The sequence below is a fragment of the Papio anubis genome, chromosome 13 (genome assembly GCF_008728515.1).
Source record: "Papio anubis isolate 15944 chromosome 13, Panubis1.0, whole genome shotgun sequence".
NCBI classification, from domain to species: domain Eukaryota; kingdom Metazoa; phylum Chordata; class Mammalia; order Primates; family Cercopithecidae; genus Papio; species Papio anubis.
In genome coordinates this window covers 63,881,599-63,904,712 of record NC_044988.1, presented here as the reverse complement: position 1 = coordinate 63,904,712, position 23,114 = coordinate 63,881,599, and the positions used below count along the sequence as shown (strand labels likewise).

Sequence of the window (23,114 nt, the reverse complement as noted above, 5' to 3'; positions counted from 1 at the left end):
GGAACGATGGAAATCTCGGGGATGGATGAAGTATGGACACTGGTGGTCAGTAAGAATGCTCTCCCAACTTCTTGGCATTATGTAAGACCCTCAGAACTCAGCTATGACCCTCATGGGAAGAGAAGAAATCCCGAATAGACAAAAGATCTGTTCTGGCACTCAGGAAAAATGGGGGCTCAAAACAGAAGTTACATTCTTGTGATATTTCTTGCACACCTGAGATGTGTACCTGCTATTCCAATTTCCTGGGATCTCGGCTTCCTTCTGTGTTGGGTGTGGGCGTCATGAGGAAAGTCTGTCTCGCTGATTTAAACCATCTCAGCATATGCATACACACACACACACACACACACAAACACACACACACACACACACCCCTCTCAGCTATTGCAAACTGGGCTCAATATGAATTGGGGAATGGACATTAGAAGGTGTTTAGAAATGAATGCAAGGCCCAGATGAGCGTGATCAGACTGTGTACATGGCATGACAAAAGCCTCCAGCAGTAGCTCCCATCAGCCCTGCTGATTCCCTGAGGGGCCCTCTTTCCCCCATTCCCCACACCCCTGACCCCAGGGGTAAAAAAGGCAGCACAGAACCATTCTGAACCAATCATTCATTGGAGACACACAGACTCCACCTGTATCAAACGAGGATACCAGCCACCCAGACAGCCCCAGTCCCAGCTTCATCCATCCTGCAATCCCTCCTCCGCAGCACAGCACAGCCCAGACGCTGCCTCTGGAAAGGGAGCCTGAGGCCAGAGTTGCTGAGCCTCTGGGAAAATCTGGAAATTTGGTTTCCCCAAGATAGACTCCACCTCCTCTGGAATGATCCGTGTTCCTGACAGGGGTTTGTCTCCCTGGGAAGGAATCCATGTCTTGGGAAGGCTCCGTATCCCAGGAAAGGCTGCACACCTGCAGGAGGGACTCCTTGGTCCTGAGGGGCTCTGTGCCTGCATAGGCTCCAGTCCTTAAGGACTCCATGATGCAGGGGGACTCCAGGCCCTCAGGAAGTTCTCCATGTCCTGGGAAGGGCTCCAGGTCCCTGGAAGAGTTCCGTGTCCTTGAGAAAGACTCCGTGTCCTCAAGAAATACAGCCTGTCTCCTTCTAAGAGGGCTCCACGCCCCCAGAAAGAACTCTAGGAAGCGTCCATATCCCCCCTGGGCCAGGCCCAAAGCCCCTCTCAGCTGGCACAGATGCTGCTGACAGTGGCCCCTCCTGGGCCCACGAGGCCCAGCTCCTCCTGCTCGTTGATGCATAGCTGGTAACCACAGCCCCGGGCCCGGGCTCCAGACGGGACCCGGTGGTCAGTCTTGGCACGAGGGGGCAGCAGGAAGCCCACACTGCCCGCAATGAGCATATGCCAAATGCTGTGAATGTAGAAGTAGTTGTCCCGGGTCTCCACAAAAGCATAAAGCAGGACGGCGCTGCCTGCAATAAGGCTGCCCGGGCACAAGTAGAAAAGCCAGCGGCGCCACGTGGGTGGGTAGCAGTGCCGGCGGCGGACGCTGCGTACTGTCTGGGGGAGACAGAGAAGTGGGGCTCAGGAATTCCAAGCCCTGGGACCCAAGCTACAGTTGGTCACTCTCAGGTTTCCTCTTTAGGTTGTGACCTAAAGACATCTTCTAAGACTGGAGCGGACACTGCCAGCAGCAGGTGATGACGACAGAGCTAAGCCCACCTTAAACTGGGGACCAGATACCTGGGGCCCCACACCCAAGTCCTGCTAGGACCCTCCCCCAACGTCCCTCCCACCCTTACCCAGGCTGTGGCCAAGATCCCCAGGGCGAAGAGACTGGGTCCAAGCAGGTTCCAGAGTCCATGTCGGTCAAGCTGCAGAGCCATGGACAGCAGCATAGCTCCCAGCAAATACAGCACCTAGAGAAAGAGACTCCAGGGCTGGGCTAGGGCCAGGTGACAGACAGCACTCCAGGGGCTGGGTCAGAATCATGAGAGGCACTTGGAAATGCTCCCAGGGAGAGATCAGGAGTGGATTTCAAGAAGACTTGGCCACGGCTGTTCCCCAGGGCCCACTCTGGACTGACCTGCTTGACCACGGGCTGTAAACGAGCCATGGCAATGACAGTGACCCACACGGACATTAAGGAGCCCAGGAAATCACAGAACTGCAGCACATCGTAGTCCATGATGCAGAAAACCACGATGCCTGGCTGGTCACAGGCATGATAGAACTGAAGGAAGAAATGACAGGCATTGAGAGAACGTGAGGCAGAGGTCCAGGTCTACAAAACTGGAGGGGGTGGGCCCAGGGGTGGTGTGCTGCTGTCAGAGCAGCAGAGGTGAAAGGTCACAGATGAGAAGATCTGGGAAATGCCTGACTCCCCAAATCCTGAGAAGAATGTGGTAAGGAGGTCCAGTCTGCTGCATAGCTAGTATGTATCTGGCAGCCCTGACCCTGGTCCTGACCTTCCTAATCTTCCTGCTTCTGGAAGGTGTTGTGGAGAGTGCCCTGCCAGGGGGTTCTGATATCCTCAAATTGAAGCCAGTCCTGTCCCCGTCTCCTCATGCTCACCATGGATCCCACCTATAATCCCCATCCCTGGCCCAAGCTCTGGGCTACCCAGAATCCAAATCTCCCCACTATGTCCCAGTTTCCCCTGATAGCTCAGACTCTGAACTGGGCTTCACTCTCAGGCCTTCCACCAACTGACCCTCTTCATCCCCTCCCAGCAAATGCGGGGAGTGTGTGGCAGGTAAGAAAAAAGGCAGTCCCTAAGGCCATGGAGAGAGGCATGGCACTTCACACCATGGGGAAGAACATGGAGAGGGGACAGTGTCCACCCATCCTACATTCTGGAGAACATAGTGAAGAGTAGACTATTGAGGAGGTTCAAAGGGGATGCAGGGAACAGAAGTGGAATTGGATCAAACTCGACTGGACATCCTAATTAAGGAACCAAGCAAAGTCTGCCACTAGCTCCCTTGTCTGTAGTCCTGACCCACGTCCAGATTGTCTCTCTGGACAATGCCATGGCTTCCAGCATTCTGTGTTTCCTTATTTGTGAAAAAAGTTTTCTAGGGATAACTCTTTAGTGGCAGAGATGCCACCAAAAGAACTGGAAAACACACTCAAAGTCAGTCTCTAGAGACAAAAGATGAAAAAGAAATCGCTGTTTCCTTTGACCCTACTGAAGATGTCATCCAGTCATTCAAATTGCAAAAATTACAACTCCAACAGACAAATATGGAAAGGAAGAAGCTAGGATCTAAGAAAAAGAAAACAAAATGAAGAAGAAAACCTGGGATATGAATTGGCATCGGGAAACTTTGGGTTTGATTCCTTTAAATTTTAAGCTGCAAGACTCAAGCTTGTCTATCTATCTTCTTTCTTTTCCTTCACTTTGGAGGTAAATAATTTTGTTCCTGCAAGAAGAGACTGCCTTAGGATGAACATGTTTTAAGTGAGTGTTCCAGGCTTTCAAAAGGGCTTGTTATTTTGGGGACATGGTTCCCTTTTAATATACTGTTAAATTGAAAAAGTGAGTTCTTACTGGGAAATTTTCAGAGACTTTTCATGTAGGTCCGTATCAACATTAGAATTATTTTTTTTAGGTTGGATGCAGTGGCTCACGCCTATTAATCTCAGCATTTTGGGAGGATGAAGTGGGTGGATCACTTGAGCCCAGGAGCTCAAACCAGCCTGGGCAACATGGTGAAACCCCCATCTCTACAAAACATACAAAAATTAGCTGGGCATGGTGGCGTGTGCCTATAGTCCCAGCTACTTGGTGGGGAACAGGGAATTGGGGGTGGGGGCAGAAGGGGCTGAGGTGGGAGGATTGCTTGAGCCTAGAAGGTCAAGACTGCACTGAGCTATGATCATGCCACTGCACTTCACCCTGGGTGACAGAATGAGACCCTGTCTCAAAAATAAATAAATAAATAAAAATGCTAAAGTAATTAATGTTTGAATATGTCTAAGAGACTGGCTTATTTTTCAACTATTTATATGTGCTGATTCATTGGAAGTTAATTTAGTTTCTAAACAAATCAATATTTTGGTCTTTTTCTATTTTAGTTATAGGACATTGATTATTCTCTGCCTCTAAGACCAGACATAAGTACTATAGGCCACTAAATTACCCCAATACTGTTTTATGACTTGGATTTTATTTTAAAGCACTAATTTTACATCCAGGCTTAACCAAACACTGGCTCCATATGCTTCACTTTCAAGTATATAGAAAGAAATGCCCAGAAGTTTCTGGAAGAGGGATTTGTACTATATTTCAGATAAAGGAAGATATATATCAGCAGAAAAAAGGCAAAGCTGAATCACTAAACACTGAAGACACATCTAGGGGAATAATTAAGGGCTGACTTTCTCCTAGGAGTGTGCACTAAAAGAATAAAGAAAAATGGAGATATTATCTCCAGAGTGGAGAGGATTTGAAGAAATCATCTCACGAATATTTTACGACTGATTATCTTCCAAGTATACTAAAAGGTCAAAGAGATTGTTTTAGGTTGTGAAAAATCCACAGGGATAGAGTTAAATTAAAATTGCAGCATGAGGGAATTAGTCCACTAAAAATTGTGGACTAATTTTTAGATTGGCATTTGTTTTGTCAACAGCAATAAAAAAGTAGAAGTGACACAGAAAAATCAGGGAATTTAAGAAAAAAAATTAGACTACAAACTAATCTAAGTTGATAACTTTCTCAGCTTTGGACATTATTTATGAAGCAATGTAGGGAAATTATCCTCACATTTTTTTCTGTGGAATTTTACATTTTTATAACAGTACATCTAATGCTCCAAAATGGGCTATCCAGGTACTGCAGAATGTGGACTATAAATGCAAACATAGTTAATCCATACCAATATTGGGATATAACGGAACTCGCTGTTACTCCCTTATTTCCTGTTTTCTGCTTTCATTTTCTCTTGGAAAGAGTTACGGGATTTTGCCAAGGGACACTGAGAATGACCTGGGATGGTCTGAGGGATGTAAGGGGTAATGAGAAGGTGGCCTTGTAGCCAGGATGTCGGCAATCAGCAAGGACACCTGCACAGCCCCAGAATGCCAGCTCTGTCTGGGTCTTCTGAGATCTAATTATAAGGATTCAAGGAACACTGTGACGGATACACAGTTTGAACAGTATGGGTTCAAATTGCACAGCTAAAATTTTTGATATCTTTGCCCTGATGGTTTCTTATATGTGGCTTAGTTATATTTTCAGATCTCTTGACTGGCTCCTATCTTTTAAGAATTTGGTGAGAACGGCCAGGCGCGGTGGCTCAAGACTGTAATCCCAGCACTTTGGGAGGCCGAGACGGGCAGATCATGAGGTCAGGAGATCGAGATCATCCTGGCTAACACGGTGAAACCCTGTCTCTACTAAAAAATACAAAAAACTAGCCAGGCGAGGTGGCGGGCGCCTGTAGTCCCAGCTACTCGGGAGGCTGAGGCAGGAGAATGGCGTAAACCCCGGAGGCGGAGCTTGCAGTGAGCTGAGATCCGGCCACTGCACTCCAGCCTGGGCGACAGAGCAAGACTCCGTCTCAAAAAAACAAAACAAAACAAAGAATTTGGTGAGAACTACTAAACTGCGGCCATGCCTTTTTCTACATACTCCAGGCCTTAGGAGAAACTGAAGTCAGGTTAAAAGCATTTCAATGCATGCTCACTGCCCTAGTGCAAAGGGAGCAACATAGCTCATCTGTTACTTGCTAGGGATCTGGAGTCAGGCTCACCCAGATTCTAAGGTAGATACTCACCTTCTACCTCAGGCAAAATATTTAACTTTCCCTTATCTACAAAAAAAACGATGACAAGAATAAAAGCATGTATCAACTATTACAGTACTATTGTGAGGATTAAATTAGCAGTGTCTGAAACACAGCACATATTCAGTATATGTCATTTTGTTGTAAACATTATCTGAATTGTTTGCCTATATACAAAAATCAAATGCTAAGTTTGTGGCCTGTTTTTTTTTCAAAACATATTTTACATCTGTAAACTCCTGAATCCCTACTGTCTGCTCCTATGTCCCAGATAAGAATGAATTACTACTCCCAAGTGTAGACTGTCCTGGATTATTTGAAGACAAGGAAGATAACTGTTATCTCCCGTCCTAGTACTGACAACTGCAATTTGACCAATGGGCCCTTAAATGGACACTGCTGCAGAATGAAATAAGTCTAAGAATGGCAAGGAGGGACCACAGAGAACCTACAGGGAAAAGAGAAAACACAGCTTTATGTTCTGGCCCATGTGGAAAAGAACAGGAGTTAGAGCAGGGCTTTAGGCAACACCTCAAAGCCAGCAGCTTTTCCTTATTGCCTTACTTAAGACAATGGGAGCTTTTGGCCCAGTGCAGTGGCTCACGCCTGTAATCCCAGCACTTTGGGAGGCCAAGACAGGTGGTTCATGAGGTCAGGAGATTGAGACCAACTTGGCCAACATGGTGAAATCCTGTCTCTACCAAAAATACACAAATTAGCTAGGTGTGGTGGTGTGCACCTGTAGTCCCAGCTACTCAGGAGGCTGAGTCAGGAGAATCACTTGAACCTGGGAGGCAGAGGTTGCAGTGAGCTAAGATCGCGCCACTGCACTCCAGCCTGGGTGACAGTGAGACTCTGTCTCAAAAAAAAAGGAAAGAAAGAAAGAAGGAAAGAAAGTGGGAGCTTTTTATGTGACTTGAGGCTCTCCCTGCTACAAGGAAGGTCTTTTCAGGTTGACAGACACTGTATCCAGATAAGGAAGAATCATCTAGCACTGAACACTCTGGAGCCAATCAGGATGCTTGTGTCAAGTCCAGAGAGTGAATATGCTCTCCCTACATGCTGCAGGCTCCTGACACACTTAGGTAGGCTTACTAATTATGAATCACATTCGATCTGCATGTAGCCGAGAGTGGGCTGGTGGAACAGCTGTTGCTGGAGGATTTGGTGAGCCACAGTAGAAAGGGCATCTGGCAATACGAAAGAGAAACAGTGTCTAATATAAAAATAGAATGAGGCACTGTGGGAGCAGGCCTAAAAAGGGGCCAATCAAGCAAAACTGGGGTATGTGCTTCTCACCCAGCTTAAAGAGCCAAGATCTCTCTCTGCAGCATGGCTGCAGCCTCTTCTTCCTCATCTCTGGATGAATCTCCAGCAGCACCCAGGCCCCTCAGTTTCAGCACATTTGCCCCTGCTTTCTCCCAGATGAGAGGTATGATTTTTCTAATTTAGACATATGTCTGACCTAGTAATGCTGGACGCCAGGAAGGCCTGTTTTGGTTTCTGTGATATCCTTGCTGCCAAGGCCTGAGAGTCTGAAACCATCTAAGAGTTTTTGCAGTGCTCACATGCATGTCACATGGTGTCAAGAGCCTAGAGATGAGTTGAAAAGATTCCCAGACGTGACACTTCAGGGGTAAAAAGTCTACTTGGGGGTTAAATCACATCAGCAGGCTCATTTCTCTACCTTTCCTTATAGTTTCTGGACACTTGCTTATAATGAACTTTTCTGATTATGGAGGAGTGGGGAAAACACAGGAAAGAGATTGTGGCGATTCTGCAATGGGAATGGAGGGGTTTTAAACTATATTAATTTTCATCAAAATGCACTCCTTTGAGCTGGGATGTGATATGATACTGCCACATCTGACAATGCCTCAGGACATAGTTGAGTCTGTAAAGCTTCTCAGGACTCTGAAAGTCAGACTGTCCTATAATCCCCCAATACAGAGATCCCCTCTATCTTTCCAAAGTTCCCATGAGAAATCAAGGTGGCACGGCGACTGAATGGGGACACCATTTCAGACCACAGGAACGAACGTGCTAACAGTGTAGAAGTCCCCAGTGTGATGGAGCAGGGGAGCTCAGAGTAGCTAGCTCTCACATCATGGAAGAATGTGGTGAAGATGAAGACACTCCATGCAGAGGTGTGGGGGAAAGCACAGATTTCCTGCCCCCATACACAGAACACGGTGACTGTGTAGACACAAATCCATACTGTAGGCCAGTTTCTTGGCCCATGTGTTGAGTAAAGGTCCCCTCAGCCTTCAGGGTGGACAGAGTGTGGAACAGCTGGAGGCCCAAACTTACTTTATTAAGTTGCGAACAGTTTTGTTCATTTCCTCCAATGTGCCTTACAAAAACGACCCTTTTCTATGCATGATAGGTTGGGAAGCACTGCTGTCTCTGTCTGTAGAAGACACAGTGAAGGCACGTACATTCCCAAACCTTCGGAGAACGTGGTGGAAATACAGACTGTGACCCACCACCACGCACAAGCACCCAGTGATAAGATGCAGACACAGCCGCATACCGTGGAGAAGAACATGGTGAAGGTGTAGACAGCAGCTTCCAGCACATATCGACTCCGAATGGCCAGGACCACAGGTGGCAGAAACATGAGGTTGCTCAGGCAGAGCAGGAGTGTGGACAGCAGCTGGAATCCATAGGTGAGCGCATCTGCACTGTCGGTGCAGCCCCAGCCTCTCCACCCTGCGGTTGGGGAGGGAACAGGATGGAAGAGGACAGACGGCAGCCATGGGCCTATGCCACTGCCCGTGGAGGGTGGTCTCACCCTGGCTCTGCCAAAGCCGTCCCCAATTCAGGCTGTGCACTCCCCTACTCCCGCTGCCTGCCCACAGGCCCACAGGTCCACCTCCAGTCCACCGCAGCCCGCTCACCGGCCTTGCACTCGCAGGCTGCGTACAGATAGTTGTGTGTGCGCAGCAGCTTGCACTGGCCATAGGGCCCGCAGTCGTCCACGCATGGGGACAGGAAGGTGCGCATCCGCACCTCGGCCGTCGCGTTGCGGCACCGCACGAACCTGCGCACACACTCGCAGTCACCTGGGGCCCCGGGCCACCCCCGCCGAGTCCCGGTCCCAGCCCTGGCCCCGCCCCGCCCCGCCCCGCTCACCGAGGCCCCACCCCGCACAGGGAGCGAAGGGCCAGGAACCAGGTCCCCGTCTGCGGGAATGGGATTCGCAGCCTGGCAACCCTGGTAGTGGCACTGACGGAGACGAGGAAGCCGGCCAGGGACTCTGAAGGGAGAAGGAAGGGGTCAGTGAGAGGAAGGAGGGGTCAGGACCCAAGAACCCTCACCCACCTGCCCCCACTTCCCGGAACCCTGGCCTACCATTCCTCCATTCCATCCCTCCCCACCTTCACCTCTGCTCGCCACCACCACCACCACCCCTACCACACTGCAGCTTTCTCTCCTCCCCCATTCCTCACCCCACCTTTGGAACAGGTCACTGCTGCATCCCCCAGGCTCAAGGGCACCTCGTGGGTCAAGCATCCAAACACCGTCACGTTTTCCTGGCGCACGGAGCTCTGGGGAGGGTAGGTATGGAGGTGAGGCCGCCACATCCTCCAGCTCCACCCACAGCCACCCTCGGACTCCCACCCCGGTTAACCCACACCTTCCAAGGACAGCCCATTCCTGCCGGCGCTCTGCACGCCAAAGCTGCCCTCTCACCTCTATTCTCAGAACAGAAAAACTGAAAAACAACAGATCCTCCACAGCAGAAATCTTTCAAGGACTGATGAGACGGCAAGGCCCAATTCTGAATCTGTTATTTGGGCAGAAGTGTTTCAATTCTGTCCGAGCAAGAGAGAACACCCTCTTTTTCAGTCCTATCTAGCTCATTGAGGGGAAGGAGGGCTGTTGCCAGTTATAGAAACTAATTGTGGACAAAGGCAATTGTAAGGTTTTCCATCATCTTCACCTGGACCCCAAGACAGGCAGAGCATGAAGACACTCACTCCAATTCAGGTGAAATGATCCTAGGTACTGAACGGTGGTAACAGAATGCCCAAGAGATTAAATGTAGCAACATGGCTGGGATTAAAAGAAACCAGATAATCTGCAAGAGTAAATGTAAGGGGTTGTCTACAAGAATAAAGGTAACAGGATGCCATAAGCTCACCTCATTCAAGAAGGATTTGAGGCAGCTTACATAAAATAGAATACAATAAATGCCTGAGGGAAACTTAAAAATCAGGATAGGAAAATAAAGTCTGTCCCTAATGTAGGCCATATATTTGATACTGACTTCCAAGCAACCAAAGCAAAGGAAGTATAATGAGTTACCAGATTTGCAACTACATAATATAAAAGCTAATCAGAGTCTCTGGAGAATCACAGCATCCAAAGGGGAAGTTCTGAGATAAATTCTCATCAAAGCAGCACTGTGTGTTGTCATGCATCCTGTCCTCAGCCACAAGAGTGAGTTTCATACAACTTGCTTATATAACTTCCTTCAATGCAAGCCCGGGGCAATATGCCAAAGTATTACTCAGTGAAAGTCTTTCTAGGAGGGAGCCAAAGAAAAAGGTGTATGCAGTTCTGTGATCCAAATGTCCAGTTCTTGATCCAAGGGGAGAAAAAAAATCAAAATATTTGGACGAAATACCTTTCAGAATAAACAGAACAGGCTGAGGTGGGTAGCACGTGTCATAGAATGCAGATGATGGAATGTAAACAGATGCTCATTAAAGTGAATGGATGGGAATGCAGAGAGGGAAAGGGTGAGGGGCTGCAGCAGGGCTAGGCTTCTATTCTCAGGGTACTGAGGAAGAAACAAGAAGTATGGGCAAGGCTGTCCTCTAATTCAGGGTCTACAGTTTCAAGGTCGAATCAAGATCTCACTGTCATTGCCCAGAGGCATGGCAATAAGCAAACACAAAATACATAAAGTCTTAGCGAGAACAAAGAGAGAATTTGATTATGTAAATGAGAAATATATTCAGGGTGCATAAATGACTCTAACAGGACCACTAGAAAGTTCTAAGCCATGTCCCATAAAAGGCCACATGAAGCCACAGACCAGGCCTCAGGTTGGCTGATGGGAAAGTGGTCCCTGCCCTCAGAGCTGGAGGATAGTAGAGTTAAAAGGATCCCTGGCTGGGGGAACAGTATGTAAGTTATTGGATCAAAGCTAAGCTGAAGATATTCTCTAATGGGCCAGCATAGGGCTCCACCCTCATCTCAGTCTTAATGCTGACAGTAATGACTAAGAAGTACAAAAAGTTGGCTTTGCAAATGTGTGAATTACACAAAGTGGAGAAGGCCCGAGTCCCAAACCAGTATTAGGCAATGCCTCAAGGAGGGACATAAATTCTTCCATTCAGGTTCAAAAATTCACTGCAAAAATACAATATGCGAATTGGCACCAAAATGTGTATGCCCCTTGATTACAACTAGAGAAACAAAGCAATTAATGGGGAAAAGAAATGGGAGGACATAAACCAAAAGCAGCAGTGGGCCAGGCACAGTGGCTCACACTTGTAATCCCAACATGTTGGGAGGCCAAGGCAGGCAGATCAGCTGAGTCCAGGAGTTTGAGACCAGCCTGGGCAACATGGTGAAACCCAGTCTCTACTAAAAATACAAAAAATTAGCTGGGTGTGGTGGTGCACTCTTGTAATCCCAGCTACTCTGGAGGCTGAGGCACAAGAATCGCTTGAACCCGGGAAGCGGAGGTTGCAGTGAGCCAAGATCACACCCCTACACTCCAACCTGGGCAACAGAGTGAGACTCTGTCTCAAAAAAAAGGTTAAACAGTTGCATTAGGGAGATATTTTCCCCTATTTTCCAAAGTTTGTATGTGATCCTATTACTCTTATAATTTAAAAAAAAAAAATGTGTACAACTGGTTTGAAGAAAATACAAAGGAAGGAAAAAGACCCAGGGATCTCAATTCACCACAAGCCCTAGGTGATCCCACAGTGTAATGCAGCTGCTGAAAAAAGTAACTCAATCTCAGGCAGCACAAATGCAATTCTTGTTACCTGCCACCTCGATCAGACCACCTCAGATCACTTATTTCAGAGACACAGTGACCACTAGAAGTATGACCAGGTGAAACAGTGAAGGAAGGGGAGAGATCCAAATACCAAGACCCCAAAGACACTGAGGTTCTTCAGCTTTTGGGAGGTTGGAGGTAACATCTGAAGGGCTGTAAAAATAGGACTGGGACGCAATAAATGTCTCATACTAATGTAAGATATTAATAATAGGGAAAACGTGAGAGAGTGGGTATATGAGAACTTTGTGCTTTCTGTTCAACCTAAAACTGCTCTAAAAAAAATTAAGTCTATTGCTTTAAAAAAGAACAAGACAGAGATAGATTTACTGGAAATGGCTTCTGGATATGGCTTTTACCCACTGAATCAAAGATGAGTGGGTAAAAAATTCATGGAGACAGATTTCATGGATGTCAGGAATGCCTCTGGCAATCAGCACTATCCAAACATGAACTGCGTGGCCTCAAGAGGTGGTAAACTCCCCATCAAAGGAGATTTGCAAGAAAAGGTTAACAACTGCCATAGTGAAAGGCCAGTAATGAGCAGGAGGTGAGCCTACAAAACTGGGAAACCCCAGACACTGAGTCGACCTGGTTGACCTGCCCATCTGTAGCAGAGTCAATACTCCGAACATGTTTGTTGACCAGAATTGGGCTAAGTCATGGTCTCTAATTGTCAGGATGGGAGGGAGCAACCTGGATAGGCTTTTACCTCCTGGAGGAGGTAAAGACCCCAACACCCCTGACACCTTTCCCTGCAAGCTCCCCGGGAGAGCAACCTCCCCACTCTCCATAAAGAGTACCGCGTTGAGCTGGAGCTCCAGGCTGAGGACGCCTCCACTGTCCAGCACTGGCAACAGCCTCATGGCGAACACGGCTGGGCGCTCAGGGGGAAGGGCCACACTGGGGCCAAAGAAGATGTAGAAGTGGACAGAGAAGGTGTCCAGCTCGTTGCGCAGAGTCGGGCGCACTGGCCAGCAGTGCTCAGGTGGGGATGTGGTCCCAGGCCCCTCCGCAGGGGTTCCAAGGGATGGTGGCTCTGGGGGCAGTGGCTGGTTGCCCAGTGACTGGGGCATGTTCATGGCAGCTCCAGGGACCAGGGCTCGAAGCAGGCCGGGCTGTGGGCACTCTGTGGGGCAGAGGAAACCAGAGCTTGGGCCTGCAGCCTTTACAGTCCTGAACTTACTCATAAACAGATCTGAGCTAGACAGGATTTCGCAAAGAGTGGGGAAGGATGAGAACTAGAATGCAATGTCCCTTGGGAGTGTGGGGCATCCAGGGTCATAGGGGTTTCCTAATGGTGACAGCTAACGCAATACCACACTGGAGGGAACCAAGGTCATCTATCCCTCCCTAAAGGCAGTGAAGATGCTATTGAAACAGATATTAAGTATGACAGCCTGTCTCACTGACTTGCAAGGGCTTTGGCAAGGACAGTGTCCCAGAGGTCCTGGATGTCTCTGCCTACCCCAGGAAACTGAGAGATTAAATCAAAGAAAGTAATGAGGTCCTTTAGTTGTCTCAAGTTAGATGCAAAAAAAAAAGGTATCTAAAAGCCTTCCAATAACTTGGAGCTCCAAGCGGGATGGCTTCAGGGAGCGTGAAGGAGCCTGGGTGGGGAAGGGGAAGTTGCAGGGATGTGGCAGAGGGCCACTGAACAGAGCCACCCCAAGTCACTTCCCAGCCACGGATATCTGCACAGACTAGGGCAAATGCAGGGGTTCTGACCTTGCAACCGCACACACAGCTGGAAGCGGATGGTCCTACCAGGGCCCCGGGATGATGTTTCCACACGCACGTAGACCCAGTGCCCCCAGGGGGGCAGTGCCAGCTCCAGCTGGCATCCCGAGGCACCTCCACAGGACACAGAGCTTGAGTTGTGCAGGGGTGGGGCTTTGGGACGCAGACGCAGTGACAGGGGGCAGGCAGATACCCCGCGGCCCCCCACACACGCCAGCTGTGCTGAAACCCTGTAAGTGAAGCTGGGCACAAAGACCCTGGGCAGAGGAGAGGTTGGGGGTAAGAAGGCAAAAACAGAGACGAGAGGAACACAGGGCAAGGGAAGCACTAGGAAGGAGGGGGCGTGGGGTGGGAAGGAGGCCTGTTCAGGTCTCCCGCTCTGTTCTGGGAGGGAGGGAGGCAGGGATCCCACCCAGGGACCAGGCAGGTAGGCGGAGAAGAGAACCCTGCAGCCTATTTGAGGCCAGAGAAGTGGGAAAGGACCAGGTGTGGGGAGTCTTTGACTTACTTGTAGAGCGCTGAGCGATTGTGTGGGGAGAGGGTTTGCTCTGAGGGCCGGCCAGGAACCAGTACAGCAACGTCCAGCAAACGCCGGACAATCAGCTGGGGCTGAAGGAGGTACTGACACTCATCCTGGAGACCCTGGGACAAAAGCAGGGGTGGCAGGAGAGGGAGAGACAGCAGGGGCGTGACTAAACCAAGGCAAACAGAACCTGCTGGGTGGGCCAGGGAGAAACCCCCACCCTGGCCACCACTCCCAGGACTCTAACCCAGGTCTCTCTAAACTCTAGGTCCTTCTTGCCTGAGCAGTCATTTCTGGTCATCTCTGTCCCACCTCAGTCTGCAAGGTCTGCTGGGATCCTCAGCACTGGCTAAGGTTTTGGGATTCAAACCCAGGCCCTCCTAACAATCAGGCCTGGCTTGCCCCTTCTCCCAAGCTAACCTCTCCCCCTGAGCATTCTGGGCCAGCCCAGCAGCACTGTGATCTCCAACCAGCCCATTCCCGACCAGGCTCAGGAACTTAGAACACTGGCTCTTTTAGGCAAAGTGGGGTGGGGTGGAAAGCTCCTTCAAGGCCTCCAATCCAACCCCCTCACTCTCCCCGCCACCAATCTCAACCTTTAATTTCCTCTAGTCCCCACCCTGCCCCACTCCCACGTGCTTGTCCAGCCTCTGCTTTCACACTCATTACACCCAGGTAATGAGCAGCCCTGCATAGGTAATGAGTGCTGGGCCACTCATTACCTTCCAGGCAACCTCAGACTATAAGCAGCTTGAGAACAGGAACTCTGTCCTATTTGATTTTTGTTCCTCTAGACACAGGGCCTCACATAGAGTGCATACCTCACAGATAAATGTTTGCTGAATTAACGAATCAGTAAATGGATCACAACATCTGGGGGAAGTGCTGACCTTGCTAAAGCCAAATCCTGTCATTTTTGATGCCCCTGCCCCAACTCTGCCTTCAGGAGACCCACTAATCTGTCTGGTCCCTCAGCCTCAGACTGTGTTTCTTCTGCTGCTAAAGGATATCAACCATGTCTCCCCCAGCTTTGCTTCTGGAGAAAATCCCCAGCTCCTTCTCTGTTGACACCCCCTGGCCCGCACAGCCTCATCACTCTCCAGTGAGCACAGTCCCGTTTGTCGCAGTTCCTCTTCTGCAGCACGTGCAGCTATATGAGCCCTACAGACCTCACAGTTAAGGGGAAGTGGGGGCTCCTAATTAGGTCATACCTTCAAACTCTGTTCTGTGACAAAAGTTCCAGGCCCTGACATCCCACTGAGTTCCATGGCTCAGAACAAGCCAGTCAAGGCACTGACTTCCAGCAAAACTCGACAAGGCTAGAAGGTCTGTGCCTTTTGCATCCCCAGTGTCTAGTACACCATCTGGCACACACTAGGTGCTAAAATAGCTGTTAAAGAATGGGTGTCAAAAAGGGGGTCCCTTCAGAGAGCTCCTGAACCAACCTAGATGTTCAGGTTTGGTGTCAAACCCTAAGAACCAAAAGACTCTCACAAGTCACTGCATTGACCCCACCTCCTAAGGCAAGAATTACCACCATAATAATCTTGTAGTGAATGAGTCCCAAGGGTGGGGGCTCATGCTCCAGTGGTGGCCCATTTCCTTGCTAGACAGTCCAGGAAAGAAACGCTTTGCTCCATGTTTTGGAGTTTTGCTTGTGTTTGATTCAATGAAAGATCAGTGGACATGACCTGTTTGGTTAAGATGTGCTCCTTCCTTCAACTGTGTAACGTGCCAGTCCCCCCTCTTCATGCGGAGGGAGTGTTTAGTCAGTGGAGACCAGGGGAGATGCAGGGAACCGTCACCCAGTGATGGGGCCAGAGAAAGAGCACCAGAAGTCAGGTCCTCAAGAGCTGCCAGGGCAGATGCCAAGTGAGAGTGTCCCAACTGAGCCAAGAGGCCAGAAGAACATCAGCAGTCGGGGAGGCCCAGGGCCCAGGCAAGGAAGCTCGAGAAATTAGGAGAGGCAAAAGTGAGACATGGATGGGCTACAGGCTGAAAGATGCTGGAGTGGAAGGCATGGTAGGTAGATTCCTAGAATGTCCTCATACGTATGGGCTGAGTTTCTTCAGAAAGACCTGAGCGGGGTGGCCAGTGCCAGACTCTGGGTGGGGCTTGCAGACTGAAGATGCCCAAAGACACTTAGCGTTCTCTGCGGGAATAGCGAGTGCACAGCTGAGCCCATGCCCACAGTCAGAAAGCACCCAATCAGTGTAGAAGCAAACGAGTGTTCAACAGACTTCAGGGGGCAAGGGTGAAAGCAGGAAGACCATTTATGAGGCTACTGTGGTAGCCCTGCAGAAAGCAGAGAAACTGTGCTGGAAGTGGAAATGAAGAACTGTAGATGTGTTCAGGGCATGCCTCAGAAGTAGTGTCAACAAGACTTTTTCTTTACAGATTGGTTGTGAGGAATCAGAAGAAAAGAAAAATCAAGTATTTGGGGCACTTAATTTGGGGCTTGAGCAATGGGTGGATGACAGTGCAATTTCCTGAGGAAGATCACAATAACTACAGAAAGCAGCAGCATGGACTGGGAGCAGTGAAATAGAAATTAAGGAGTTTTATAGTTTTAGCTTCACTTTGATTTGGTTTTATTAAATACTCTTTGAGACATTTCTTAGACATCCAATTGGAGATGTCAAGTAAGCAGTGGGATATAAAGTCTGGGATTCAAAGAAATTAGGACTGGCTGAATACTCTTGGGAGCATTAACATACAGACAGTATTTTAAACTATTGTGCTGGAACACCACGCAAGAGAATAGAAAAGTAAAAAAGGAGCTGTTCCAGGACCAAGCATTGGGCCACTACAACATGGAGATCAAGCAGAGGAGAGGCCAGGAAAGGAGACAGAGGAGTGGGCAGTGGGAAAACCATGACAGTTCTGTAAAGTCACAGAGGCCAAGAAGGGAAGGTGTTTCAAAAAGGAAAGAGTAATATAGGGAACTAGTTAACAGCTAGTTACTAGTTAACTCTGGGGAGGGGAATTGGAGACTGAAAGAAGGGAAGAGGAAAACTTACTTTCCACTGTATGTCTTTTGTACCTTTTGAATGTTGTACCAGGTGCACAGATTGCCTATTCAAACTATAAATAAAATAATTTAGGAGGAAGAGGAAAAGCAGCTGCACTATTAGCAGATTCTAACCACCTCTGCTGAGATATTGAGTCACGTGTGGTCCTAGTTGGTGGATTCAACAGAATCCTTTCTCCTGTACAACTGACTTCTTCACTTTCCTTGTAGTTGCTTTCATTATTTTACCTACTTTTTCAAATCTTAGACACAGGAAGAGGAAGGATAAGAAGAGAACCTGTGCTCTAAAGACATTTAGGAGTACTTTCCCCTTATGAGCCATTTGGGTGCCAAATGGTATCCACAACCCAAAGGCCAGCCCCTCAGAGCAGACTGGCAACTGGGCACCTTAGAATGAACACAGGATCCAAAACAGGAAAGGCAAGGAGATGGAGGCCAGGGACAGGACAGAAGTGGCTGGTAGGAAGAAGGTGACAGGGAAAGGAGGTGAAACAGCATCATGTGCCAGACTCTGCACTGAAGGCTAGGAATACATAGTAAATAACACAGACACAGGGTCTGGCAGAAGTGTGGGACTAGAGCTCATGAGGGTGGCCCAGACCAGGTAAGTCACTTCTTTTTCACAACCTTTCAGGGCTCCCTATCACGCTCAGGATACAGTTCCAATGTCAAGGCCCTTCATGATCTGGCCTCTGCTCATCCCTCTACCTTCCTTACCACCCCAAAACCAGCCCACACTGAACCACTTCAGTTCCTTCTAAACTTTGGGCCATGCTACTCCCACCACCTGGTATGCCCTTCCCTACCTTCTCAACCTCAGGCCTCGCCACTTAACAGTTTCCAATACCACCTCCACCACGCTAAGTTAGCCATCTCCCCTTTATCCTCCTAAAACATCTCCTGTATCTAACATGCATCTTATTTATTTCTGTGTCCCCAGCACACAACCCAAGGCCTGGCACAAAGCAGGTACTAAAGGACTGAGGCTAAAGGGAGATCTGAGTTCATCCCCAAAGCTGAGAAGGGCCCTAGAAACCACTGCCTTCTTATCGCTGGGACTCTTCAGTTCCCACCAAAGGATATCCCTAAACCCACATAAATTCCTGTGTTCGCCAAGCCTCACAGGAAGCATACCATAGTAGCAGGAGGAAACAAGTTGAGAAGATGGAGGAATGCTCTAGACAATGAACCCACAGGCTGGAATCCTGGAAATTAACCAGGATCTGGAGAGCTGAAGAACCCTTAGAGGACCATATAAGATTACAGAAGTTAATCTCATTCTTAGAAGGACCAACATAAGATCCTCGCCCCATCAACCTCTCAAACAGGCCTGGCGGAAGCACTACATCTCTCATGGCATTCAGACCCACTGCTGCTTGTGGGCAGAGTGGGATGGTCCTCTTCTGTCTAGCCTCACCACATACCTGGGGGAGCTCTGACCAGGATTCCAGTTCGGTACCAAGTTCCCCAGGCCCCACTTCGCATGTCTAGATGCAAATGTACATGTCAGGCCTAGTTCTTTTCTCACTGCCCAGCTCCCCCTTGGTCTGGGTACTTGAATCACCCTTTAGGGTCTGATCAGCTTTTCTCTGCACTACTATCTCCGTTCCCCACTGTCCCAATCTGATAGCCATAAGCAATCCTGACCACTTCTAACTGGGCCTCAGCTCCCACAATCCCAGCCCAGGCCTAGGCCCTAGGTTCCTGCTTACCTAGAAAGGTTTTTGGATAACTACAGCCAGGCTTCAGGAGGATTTTCCCTGTCAGTTCTCACAAAGTGGGTCAAGGATCAGAGTTAGGATAAGGAACATCCCTGTTGGGATTTTGCCAAAGACCTACGAAGAAGTTCCTTCTAACAGAAGAACCCTCAGTTCTGATGAGAGTCAAGGCCTACCTAGAACCTAGGGCCCCTTCCAAGCTAGCTCCCAACATGCTGTCCTTCAGCAGGCTCGCAGGCCTTGATGGGGAGTTCTTTTGCACATCCACATCAGTCTCAGGAAAAATGGCCGTCACTGAGGCCTAGAGACACTACCTCAGCCCTACTTCCCATCTCTGACAATAGCAGTTCCAGCACCCTTGTCCTTATGTGAGTCTCAGCTCATTCAAAGGCACTATTCACCACATTTCTGAGTGCTAGAGTCCTGTTCTTTAAATCCTCGCTCTGTTCTTGCTCATTTATTCACCCTCACCACAGGCCCCATGCACATGGTCATCCCACGCTGACAACAGCCAGCTCAGTACACCCCCTGCTCCTCCTCCAGTGAACAGGAGTAGGAGACCTGTCTGGCCTAATCCATGAGAGTGGCAGGAAAACATTGTGGCATTTCCTTTCACTCCAAACCAGAGAGGCGTCTGACCTTTGAACCTGCCCTTCAGTCTTTAACAACCTCTGTGAAATAAGTGCTTGGGGTGGCTGATATTTGGAGAAAAGTGAGGCAAAGGCCAGGATGGACACCAGCTGCCCAAAGCCTCCTTTTAGCAGGAAAGAGCTCCTCTTGTGGTCTTCTGAAGGGTGTAGGAAGCTGTCTGAAATTATGATGCAAGAGGAATGCATTCTCCCAGATGGATTAAAGGCTGGGCCGTGGGCTAAGAGAGTCTTCAGGGCTATTGTCAATCAAGATGTAGAATAAAACCAGTCCTGGGTGTGTGCAGCAGACTGGACCAGCCCATAGTTGGCTTCTGTTCACCTTGATTAACACTTGTGCCTTCCACTAGGAAGCGGCACTACTCCCCCATGCCAGAGCCTCTGACTCCAGATTCTCAACTTTCCCTTCAGCTTACCTGGACCCAGCATGTCCTCCTGGGTCTCCCAAGTTGCCTCCTCCAGATCATGGCCTCTGACCCACTAGGTGACCTGCTGGCCTTTAGCCATGCCCCACCCCAGCCACCCTTGTGCTGCTGCCCACCCTGACACAAGGCTGGCATGCCAGGGAGCCTGTGGGGGGAATTCAGCAAAGATGGAAGGGCAGTTCTAGACCCCCGAGCCTGGGCAACATTAACCCACCTTGACAGAGATGTGGCCATGGGCCTGGGGAAGGTGGGCAGCCAAGAACCAGTCCCCAGGTAAGGGGCTGCTGACGTTAAAGATGCCTGAGGTGCGGTTGGGCAGTGTCCAGCTGAGGGTCAGTGAGAAAACCCCAGGCACAGCTGTGTCCCCTGGGAAGTGTGTATGCAGGGGATTGATGACAGGGGGTGCCCCGGACCGGAAATACCTGGGGGACCAGAATTAGGAGAGGAGAAAAGCAGGCAATGGGGTGGGAGGCAGGAAATGGAAGAAAGAAAGAACTGTCACTCATTACCGGTAAAACAAATAGATTCCCTATACTGACACATTCAACAAAGTGGTTCCAGGTCAGGGGTCACGGGTGAGAGATCAGCTCAAGCACTCGCACAGTCATACAGTAGTCTGGAAGTGGTCATGTGACAGAGGTCATGGCCCTCACTCAGTCACACTTCAATCTGGACGCGGGTTGGGGTCAGGGTCAGTTAAAATCACACTTTAGTCTGGAAAGTGGTCAGGGGTTGGAAGTGGGGTTGGGAAATTAACTCAGACACTCACACAGTCACACTTTGGTCTGGGCAGTGGTCCCCAAAGGTTCCCCCTTGCTCCTTGAAGATGATGAGGTTCCAAACAGCCAGGAATGTGTCCTCGGGAACATGGAAGTGGAAGAGCTCGGTGCTGGCAAAGGAGCGGAAAGGACTCAGCTTGCGGGGTGAGCAGGTGGAGTAATCAGTCAGGAAAAGGCCTCCTGGGAAGCAGGAGAGAGAGAAAGGAGCAGGGCAGGACAGAGGGCATTTCCATTAAGCAACAGGCATGCCAGTCCTCCTCACTGATAGCATCAACTCCACAAATGCTCTCCTCTGAGCCAGGAACTAGGTTTCAGGCTGCAGATCTGAAACCTAGCCATCATCTGGTTTAATCCTTACGTTAATCTTATTTAAAAAAAAAACCCTCCTTTTACAGATAAGAAAACTGAGGCTCAGACCTAGATCAAACTGAGGATGCAAATCTAGCTCTCTCTAAATCCAAAACTAAGACCCTTTCTTTGATTTCACAGCTGCCCCTCACTTAGGAGCCATTTTCTTCACTTACCAAACTTAAAAAAAAACAGATGTGGGGAAGGTGTGTGTGTGTGTGTGTGTGTGTGTGTGTATCTTGGCATGGGCTCTTAAGCCACTAAGCAGGCTGGAACTCCACCTGTGGGGCTTGGGAGTCAGCACGGAACTGTGTAACTTCCTTGTTGATTTTCTTCCCTTCTCTGTTCCCCTGTGGTAAGGAGCAGTAAAAACCCTCAGCAGCCTCACAAGCGCTGCCTGTATACTGGCTCAGGGCAGGAGAGGGGAGGGGAAAGTGTGGTACGGCTGCCAGGGGCCTGCTTGGGTGGCAGAAGGACAGGAGCTGGCAGGCCACCATGAGAGTCCCCAGGAAACGAGACTCATCAGGCCTCCCGGGTCAGAATGTACAGCTAGTAGGTGGGGGCCGGGGGAATGTTTTCCCAAAGGGAGGCCCAGTGAGGCAGTAAGTTGGTGACCCAGTGGATTTCAAGCCCCTTGGGAATCTTCAGAGCAGGCTGAGTTGGGAGGTGGGGAGGAAGTGGTCATCTCTCATTAAAATGCCAAGATACCTGATCATGATTGTCAGGAGCAGAGCCAAGGTAAGCAGAAGTCCTGTCAGCAGCTAGCCAGGCAAGGGACTAGAAGAGCTGTCACAGTGGAGGCAACCCAGTAGCAGACAGGGGAAGAGGGTCCCAAATGGCAGGCAAGGTCTCTCAGAGTAAACCTTTGGGGAATCTGACTGCTCTGGAGACTTCGGACCAGCCTGAAAAGAAGCCCAAGATGACACCTCTAGGACAGGTGAGAAGGTGGGGAACTCAGCAGCTTCAGGACACACCCGGGGCTGGGGTACCGACTACTCTGGAGGGGCATTTTCAGCCAAGCAGGAAATACCCTTAGGGCTAACCTAGTCCAATCATCTCCCTCTCTGGAGATGGGAGAGATTAACTCCAAAAATTAGGTGTTTTTGAAATAAAAAAGAAAGGGAAAGGGAGGCTGCTGAAGGAGGAACGCTGAACCAGAGCAACCCCAGGAGTCACCCCAGAGAGCTGCCCTACATAGGTGGGGGCCATTGGAGGTCATGGTTACACTCAAGGACTAGTCTGTCCAGTTCAGACCACATGATCAGTTTCAACTGTCAAGAAGGAAAGCCTGCCACCTTGCAAGCTGAGCACTGCCCAGGAACCCAGAGAGGCTACCAGTGCAGCATTCAGAGAGTGACAGAGATACATCCAAGAGGGATAAAGGTTACGGAACCCACTGATGGGGGAGACAGGTTTCCTAGGAACCCTAGCTGTGCTAAGTAGGAGGCAGAAGGCTAAGAGGTGAACAGCCTGGATACTATTGTTAGAAGAAATCAGAACTCTAGCACGCCTTCTGATGGGGTTAGGGAGGGGCTGTTCCTCCTCAAAGCTGGTACCAGGGATGGGTCATCTGATCAACCATTGCTACTGTTAGGAGAAATGTTGGTCAGTCTCTCAGTGCAGACCCTCAGAGGGCTAGTGGTGAAAAGTGTAATGACCTCTGGGAAACATGGACAGACAAGCACAAAGATGCTTGTAATTCAAAGGACCACAGTATGGCCTGGAGAACTGGGGAACTAGCTAAGCCATCCCCACGTGGCCAGGGGCTACAGAGGTCACAGAATAGGCCTGTGAGATAAAGGAGTGAGCAGAAGCTGGGAATGCTAGGAGGAACTTGGAAGAAGTTCTGAGGGCAGATGCTTGAAAAGGGTCCACAGCCCCATTCACTCCAAACTTTGGTTTGTGGTTTGAACAGGGCCTTTCAGAGCTGTGTCCAGAGGAAGCATGAGTAAGGCCCTTACCGAGTTCAGATGAACTTATTCCGGGTTCCCCAATATTTCTATGATGAAGCTAGGGTGATTCCGACCATCACCCACACCACACACGCACACCCCACACAACACATAGGCTGAGGCTAGCCCTGCTAGTAACAGCACTAGGTAGAATAAAAGCCCATTGTTTTTT

The 23,114-nt window shown here is 49.4% G+C and overlaps 1 protein-coding gene across 12 annotated transcripts in view; it reads right to left on the bottom strand.

The window, feature by feature from the left end:
- Positions 1–599: 599 nt before the first annotated feature.
- Positions 600–23,114, bottom strand: part of TMEM8B (transmembrane protein 8B) — a 40,083-nt gene continuing 17,568 nt past the window's right edge. For 4 of the 12 annotated variants that reach the window (XM_031654851.1, XM_031654850.1, XM_031654848.1 and 1 more), the window contains 12 exons: positions 20,633–20,822; positions 20,078–20,285; positions 14,028–14,161; positions 13,508–13,776; positions 12,583–12,908; positions 9,212–9,305; positions 8,890–9,013; positions 8,655–8,797; positions 8,288–8,466; positions 2,049–2,195; positions 1,765–1,881; positions 600–1,518 (listed from right to left, as the gene is read on the bottom strand). In XM_031654851.1, the coding sequence (XP_031510711.1) occupies positions 1,111–1,518; positions 1,765–1,881; positions 2,049–2,195; positions 8,288–8,466; positions 8,655–8,797; positions 8,890–9,013; positions 9,212–9,305; positions 12,583–12,861 (1,491 nt within the window). In that variant the 5' untranslated portion in view covers positions 12,862–12,908; positions 13,508–13,776; positions 14,028–14,161; positions 20,078–20,285; positions 20,633–20,822 and the 3' untranslated portion in view covers positions 600–1,110. Of the gene's footprint in view, positions 1,523–1,764; positions 1,882–2,048; positions 2,196–8,047; positions 8,467–8,654; positions 8,798–8,889; positions 9,014–9,211; positions 9,306–12,582; positions 12,909–13,507; positions 13,777–14,027; positions 14,162–20,077; positions 20,286–20,632; positions 20,823–23,114 lie in introns of those variants that run through there. The other 8 variants (XM_031654856.1, XM_031654855.1, XM_031654854.1 and 5 more) reach the window with 6 other exon arrangements.